Raw genomic sequence first — 7,845 nt, 5'->3', positions numbered from 1 at the left:
ATTAAACCCAAGGACCGCACTAGGAACTGATGTGCGTGATAACTGCTCTCGATTTGGGTCTGAGATGAGCAAACAGGCAATGTAGAGAGCAGACCTCCCTAGCCTGGCCTTAGCAGCTGGGATCTGAGAAAACTCTGAGCTCTCATCCTCAGGAAAACTGCATGCCAGGAAGGACTCAGAAACCAGAGGGACCTAGGTACCCTGGGAGAGTTCCAGAACTGTTTGTTTGGGTGTCCCAGGGCGGGGCTGAAAACTGACCCGAGGGCGGAGACAAGGACTTCACTCCTCTAAGGTGACAAGGGAGGAGACTCACCACCTTGGATACTCTCACCTAGTGCTCCCTCCTCCCCAATGGCATTTAAAGGACCCAAGTCAGGAGTGTGAGGGAAGCCTTGCTGAGTGAATGGAGTGTCCATGAGCTTCAGCACGGAGCCAACTGCACCTGCACCTGCACCTGCACCGGCACAGGCCGGAGGAGAGCTGGACATGGCTGGGTTCTGTGATGGTCTGGGTTCCTGTTCGGTCCCTCATGGCCTGACCCGGGCCGTCGCGCATCCCCAGAGCTATGGCCGCGCGGATCTGGGCTCTGGCAGGCGCCTGTGGTTGAACTCGACCGCGCTCAGCCCGGCGCCCTACACACCTGGACCAGGACCGGCTCCAACCTATGCTGCAGCGGCCCTTGCCGTCTCGGGTTCGCTCCTCGGCGCTTCAGGCGGTCTGGCGGGCGCCGATCTCGCCTGGCTGAGTCTATCCGGACAGCAGGAGCTGTTGAGGCTGGTAAGGCCACCCTACTCCTACTCAGCGCTCATCGCCATGGCCATCCAAAGCGCTCCGCTGCGCAGGTTGACGCTCAGCCAGATCTACCAGTATGTGGCCGGCAACTTCCCCTTCTACAAGCGCAGCAAGGCGGGCTGGCAGAATTCCATTCGCCACAACCTGTCACTCAATGATTGCTTCAAGAAGGTGCCCAGAGATGAGAACGACCCAGGTAAACAGCCACACATGCACCCGGTCCAGGATCCTGGACCCAGGCATCTGATGGGTTGGCTGGGGAGGAAGTGACCCTGGTGGGAACTCACTGACGTTCCAGTGGGGTGATATGGGGAGAAGAGACGTTTTAGGCAAGGACAGTGTCCTAAATGGCTGCAGAGTTTTCAGGTCTTAGTTTCCAGTCCTATTCCTCAGGGCTCTCTGCTCATCTGCTTGAGACCAACTTGAAAGCTAGCCAACCGAATGAGTGGCCTTGGGAGTTTAGGGTCTCTGGGCCCTTAAAATGAATTAGAGCCTACCTTTTAAAATCTGGGCAGGTTAAGGAGTGGCATGCCTCTGGAAAGCTTTGGATCCTACCCAGAGGCCAGATGTGGTTAGCTGGTCTCCACTGGTTGAGCCCAGAGAGTTCAGATTCTCGTGGGCAGCCTCTCCAGCCTCCAACTTGATGAGCTTGGATATTCCCTCAAGGGTTCATAGTTAGGTCTTTCTGGTACACCCAAATTCTTGCAGTCTGATTGTGGAGACCCATTCCCGACACAAAGTGAACCCTCAAGGCTTGGGAGGAGGAGGGCTCTGGACCCTTTGCGGGCACCAGAGGAGTCAATACAGGGCTGTCTGAACTGCCTTCCTCTGCAGGAAAAGGCAATTATTGGACGCTGGACCCAAACTGTGAGAAGATGTTCGACAATGGGAACTTCAGAAGGAAGAGGAGACGGAGAGGGGAGACTAGCGAGGCCGCTGTGCCTGGAGCCAGCAGGCCAGAGAGAGCTGCACTGGAGCCCGGTGGCTTGGTTTCCCAGGACCTGCAGACCTCACCATCCCCGCCTGCACCTGAAGCTGCCGCTTGCCTCTCTGGCTTCTCCACCGCCCTGGGAGCCCTGGCTGGCGGCTTTAGCACCCTCCCTGATGGTCTGGCCCAAGACTTTTCTTTGCCGAGGCCACCGACTGAATCTTCCCGCAGTCCTCAGATTCCTAACACCGCCCCGGGCTTTGGTCCAAGCCATCAGACAGGGGCTACTGGCTTTAGGGTGGGGCACCTCATTTACAGCCGGGATGGGACTGAAGTTTGAAGGAAGGCTAGAGACTAGCCAGGTGCTCTGTTCCAACATTGAGCTCAGGTCCTGAATCAGTCCCTCCTGAGAGCCCCACGGCTGCTGCATAGGAAATGGTGGAGCTCCTGTGTGGACTAACTGAAGCAGGTGCAGCTCGCTGTGTACCCATCAAGCAGTGGGGAATACACCCTCTTCTTAGGCTGTTTCTAGGACTCTGCCTATAGATCGAGCTCTGGACTCTCCGACAGAGTGCCCCCAGAGAGCCTTCTTAAAGGGGCGATAGGTTCCTAAAGAAGTCTGGAGGTCTCCAGTCTCCAGAGAGATGTCTTGCAGCTGGTGAGAGGATGGGAGGAAGTTGAGCTGCAAGAGCAACTTCCGTCTCTGGCCTGCCTATTTCAGGGCAGCTAGGGAATGAGATAGGGGTGCAGCAACCCCGAGATGAGGACAGGTGGCTGCCTTCCACCCTCATGAGATTACACATTGAGGGGAGTCCGGGACTCTTGTGCTTAGGCTGCCTAGAAAGAGGAACTTTCCAAATTTGGGAGGTTGGGAAGAGCTGTTTCAGCACAGAGAGGTACCTGGGGACACTAGCTCCCGACCCTGTCACTATGGCCATTATCGGTGCCCCTCTTACAGAACCTCACTGTCCCCAGACCACAGAGGGGCTGGCACCTAGGAATCCCTGGACAGCTTTGGGTTTGCCTTACCTGACCGCTACTCCCACCCCCACCCCCACCCCCTGCCACTCTCACCATCACGGCCCATAGTTCACTAAAGCTCACCTGAGGCAGGTGGGTGACCACACCTGTTTTGGGTTTCTCTCTACTCCTGCCTCCTCCCTTGCCTTGGCTGCCCCAGGCAAGCAGAATCCTGAGAACTTCCTTTTGAATTTAACTCTCCAGTCTTTCCAGGTCTGTTTATTTTTTATTTTTAATTTTTTTTATTTTTTTGCCAACTTCTTTTATTTCTTATTGGATTTTTTAAATTTACATTTCGAATGTTATCCCTTTTTCCAGTTTCCCATCCATAAACTCCCTATTCCATCCCCCATCCCCCAGCTTCTATGAGGATGTTCCCCCACCCACCCACCTCTTTCCACCTCCCTGCCCTGACATTCCCCTACACTGGGGCATCAAGCTCCCACTGATGCCCAACAAGGCCATCCTCTGCTGTATATACTGCTGGAGCCATGGGTCAGTCTTTGGATGGTGGTTTAGTTCCTGGGAGTTCTGGTGGTTGGTATTGTTGTTCTTATGGGGTTGCAAACCCCTTCAGCTCCTTCAATCCTTTCTCTAACTCCTCCATTGGTGACACATTCTCAGTTCAGTGGTTGGCTGTGAGCATCTGCCTCTGTATTTGTCATGCTCTGGCAGAGACTGACTGGCAGAGAACCAAAATCACTTGAATCTCTGTGCTTTCTGGAGCTCCTTAAGGTCCCAGCTAGCTGTCATGAATCTTTGTGTCATCTGGAATTCCCTGAGGACATGGCCACCGGAGACAGGGGTTCATACACACACCACTCCAGGACAGATAGCAGGAGTGCTTTCCCTGGAAGAGAGCTAACCAACCCTTAAGCCAGATCAGTGTTGCCCTTTAGTGAGACCAGCCCACTTACACCAACATGGCAGGTTTGCCTTGACTTATCCCAAATCTGCCTGCTGGGAGAGCCGTGGTCCTCTGAACCTGCATGGAGAGGGCATGGGGAGCCCTGGCTCCTGGTTTCTGGATGCTGTTCCTACCTGGTGTACTGTGGTACCTAAGTGGCTGCCATGAGGAGGTGACCTGTGTGCTAGGTGGTGGCCATGGTGTTGCTTAACCAAGCTTACAGCCAACCCATACGCTCTCTACAAATGTAATTCGATTTTTAAAATTCAGGAAAGTATAAATTATTTAAAATATAAATAAAAGGGGTTTGGAGCCTATTTTATAGAATAACACACTAAAAAGGGGCAGCCCACTTTACACTCTATCTTTGCAAGGAAACTGGAAAGAAAAAAAAAACAGATACAAGAAGAAATACAGTGCAGCTTGTGTCAGGGCTTCCACAAAAGTGGATGCCATATGAGTGTCATGGCTGTGTGACAGCTGCATCATGGGAGCTTGTGTTTATGTTTCTGACACTGAATGTTCTATTAAAATTGAGAAAGGAAAAAAAATCTTTCTTCAACGTTTTGTTTGCCTAAAGTCAGCTATATAGCACTAATAAGTAATGGTATATCAAACGAATGAGCTCTCTATGAGAAAAACATAATTAAAAATATTCGAGAGTGTGTGTTTGCAAATGAATCTAATTCTAGCATTTACTTAAGAGTCAGAGACAGAAAATCAAGTTTCAAGGCCAGCCTTAGCTACATAGTGAGCTCGAGGCAAGCCTGAGCTACATCATACCCTGTCACAGGAATATTCTCTCTCTCTCTCTCTCTCTCTCTCTCTCTCTCTCACACACACACACACACACACACACACACACACACACACACACACACAGTAATGTAGGATATTTGGAAAGTGGCAGTGTCAAAAGTCAAACAGAATCCACCCTTCTCGAAGACAGGTCATGTGTTTAGTGAGTATTTGCAGGGGAGGCATTCACAGGTGCTCGTGCAACAACTCCGGCATCACAAGGTCTGTTTTCCTAGAGGGAAGACTACTGAAAGCAAAGCCAGAACAAACAAAGTAGACTGAGTGAGCTTGCCTTTCTCTCTAAAGCTGCACAAGGACAGACCAGGGTGTCATTGATAAGGCAAAGAGCATGTTGCTAAAAGACCCCATCATGGTACTTATGCCCAAGTTTCTTCCCCATTCCCTCTCTTCATTACCTTTGAAACGGTGAAACTTTGAAATGGCCAAATTATTAAGGTAACTGTGAGCCCACAGCACAAGCAGTTCCTCATCTGAGAGGACAGCTAAGTGCAGCTGAACCATTTCAAATACAGAAACAAATTCCAGATTCAGAGGGAAATGCCAATTTGAAATATCCGCACACTGGATTGTTCAGAATTCTGACCATTGCCAATAATTATAATCGTAATAATCTTGGGGTTTTAACAGCCAAAGAGCATACTCATAGCATAAGCCATAATCTCCCTGGATATGGATTAGTCACTGAGGGAGGAAGAATCTCTGTTCTAAAAACGACATTCCCAAGGAACCCCAATGCTCCTTCAATGACATTCCCAAGGAACCCCAATGCTCCTTCAATGACATTCCCAAGGAACCCCAATGCTCCTTCAATGACATTCCCAAGGAACCCCAGTGCTCCTTCAACGTGTTTGAGAAAGTGAAAGTGAGCCCTTGACTTCAAGACATGAGTTCTCATTTCACATGCCAAATAAACACGGAGTGTGTCTGAGATAACCATAGCTTCTGTCATGGGTCTTCCTTCCTTCCTTCCTTCTTTCCTTCCTTCCTTCCTTCTTTCCTTCCTTCCTTCCTTCTTTCCTTCTTTCCTTCCTTTCAATCATTTTTGAAGTGGTTTGACACTACTATTTTCCAAAATATTCCTCATTACTCTGTGTGTGTGTGTGTGTGTGTGTGTGTGTGTGTGTGTGTGTGTGAGAGAGAGAGAGAGAAAAGAGAGAGAAGAGAGAGAGAGAGAGAGAGAGAGAGAGAGAGAGAGAGAGGCAGTCCAGGCTGCCTGAACACTGGGATTACAGTTACCTTGACCTGTTCTTCCAAACAACTTTCTTTTCTTTTCTTTTCTTTCTTTTTTCTTCTTCTTCTTCTCCTTTCTTTCTTTCTTTCTTTCTTTCTTTCTTTCTTTCTTTCTTTCTTTCTTTGAGAGAAGTTTATTATTCTGGGTAATCCTGGTTGTCCTGGAACCCACTGTGTAGACCAGGCTGGCCTGGCTGATCTCAAACTCACAGAGATCTGCCTACCTCTGCTTCCCAAGTTCTGGGATTAAAGGTGTGCACCTCCACTGCCAGGCTAATCTTTCATTCCTTTAAGCATGTCCCCTGTAGTTGGTGTCATCTATCACGCATGGACCCAGCAACACAGTGATTAGCAGAACTTCTCAGTAAAACAGAATCTGGAGATTTCCCTCAAGTAGGTAACTCAAGTTAAAGAACTAGGTGATGGGCAGAGACTCACCCACTGAGGGTTACAAAGGACTCCTGGTATACAACCATCAAACCATGCACCTGTACACACACACACATACACACACACACACACACACACACACACACACACACACACACACACACACACACTGTAGAAAACTGTCCAGGCCAGAATACTCAAGGGATAATTCACTCATTACACCATCTACCCATGATGCCTTCAAATATTACTCTGAGAAGGTCATGCTTGCATTTAGGACTGGACCAAGCAGAAGTTGAGTACCACAGAGCTTATAAAATGTAATTCGGCCAGTAAATCTTTCTGGAGGACCAACTGAGAATCTATCTTTGCCGGTCCAGCAGAAACTGGTATGTGCTGGTTGCTGCCCTGCAAGAGCCTCCTCCCTACTGTTAGGACAAAGATGAAGAGCAGTCACAGGCTGGCTGGAGGATTTTGGGCTCCAAAGCGACTACTTTAAATGCACAAGCCCAAATGCCATTTTGGCATATTGCACCGGCTAACTGTACCTACCCGTGTTCCATGCTCTGCTCTCTCTCTCTAACCTCAGGTTTAGGTATGGGCACATGTACCCTGGCTGGGGTAAGTCTGCTTTGTTCCCCTCCCCACAGCAGCATATGCTAAGTTTAACTGAAGACCTATCCTTTTGTTGGGCGACCTGACATCTGTGGGGACTGGATCTGAGCTTTCTAGGGCTTCTGGGTAAAACTCCACTGGGGCTTCTCTGCATCCCTGAGCTGAAACACTGAGAACCCCTTGAGTCCCAGCATGCTAAGCAGCATCATTCAGGGCAAGCCCTCTGCCTTGCAGGAAGCTGCTCTCATTGGCCTGCTGAACACAGTCGACTGAAAGCTTTACCCTTTCTCTAAAGACAACAAACAAATGCTAGACTAAATTAGACCTTCACACACTGAGACTTGTATCCCTGCCTCAAGACTGAGCAAATGAAGCCTCTGCATTTGTTCCTAAGCATTGAGAATCTCCCATTCATCCATCAGATACTCTGGCATCAAGGTGTCAAGAGTGTTAGTGACGTTTAAAGCACATTGTTTCCTTACATTCTCAGTCTCAGCCAGCCGAGCATGCTTGTTCCCATAATATTGATACAGCAGCTTGAGGTGAGGTGGCTTGTTTCTTGGGGGATCACAGTGAATACTGAGCTAAGTCAGAAGGGACCTAGCTTCTTCCCTGCACCCAACTTCCCTTGCTCTCCTTTAGCCTTTCTGCCTACTCCAAAGTCTTTCCCCAAAGTCCAAGTCAGCAACATCTCCACTGTCCAGGCAGCCTTGGCAGTTGGTAATTGTTGAATGAATGATTGAATGAGTGAATGGTGAGCACCCTTGGACCCAATGCTTTCCATACACTCTTCCATCCCAGAGTCCCCTCACAGAAGGCAATCTTACGGGACCTCAGTGACCCAGATGTCATCCAGACACAACCTTGGAAGCTCCTGTAGCTGAGCACCCTGTGTCAGGGTTTGGGTGCCGTTCTAAGACACAGATCTGAGATAGAGCCAGGCCATAGCTAAGGTTGACAAGGTCAGTATGGTTTGGTTGGATCTTGTGTTTGTGTGCTCCCGTGCAAACATAAAAGCAGCCATCCACGTCTGCTTTGTCATTGAGTATTTAGGGTGTCACTTCTGTGGTCTCACCTTAGCGACTGACTAGACATGCATACCCTCCCTTGAAGCATGCATACCCCATCCTCTACCCCATGCTTT

General features: G+C 49.5%; 1 protein-coding gene across 1 annotated transcript; it reads left to right on the top strand.

The window, feature by feature from the left end:
- Window positions 1-414: 414 nt before the first annotated feature.
- Foxi2 (forkhead box I2) lies at window positions 415-2,060 on the top strand. The gene is made up of 2 exons (XM_032895597.1): window positions 415-988; window positions 1,627-2,060. The coding sequence occupies exons 1-2, from the start codon at window positions 415-417 to the stop codon at window positions 2,058-2,060; spliced, it is 1,008 nt and encodes a 335-aa protein (XP_032751488.1).
- The last annotated feature ends 5,785 nt before the right edge of the window (window positions 2,061-7,845 follow it).

Source organism: Rattus rattus, chromosome 2, assembly GCF_011064425.1.
Source record: "Rattus rattus isolate New Zealand chromosome 2, Rrattus_CSIRO_v1, whole genome shotgun sequence".
NCBI lineage: Eukaryota > Metazoa > Chordata > Mammalia > Rodentia > Muridae > Rattus > Rattus rattus.
This window is presented reverse-complemented; position numbering and strand designations above follow the sequence as displayed.

What these genes read in the sequence shown, in the direction of transcription:
- Foxi2 (XM_032895597.1), top strand. Translation starts at nt 415, where the DNA reads ATGAGCTTCAGCACGGAGCCAACTGCACCTGCACCTGCACCTGCACCG. An exon ending in CAGAGATGAGAACGACCCAG is followed by an intron (nt 989 to 1,626) that starts GTAAACAGCCAC and finishes CTTCCTCTGCAG; the next exon opens with GAAAAGGCAATTATTGGACG.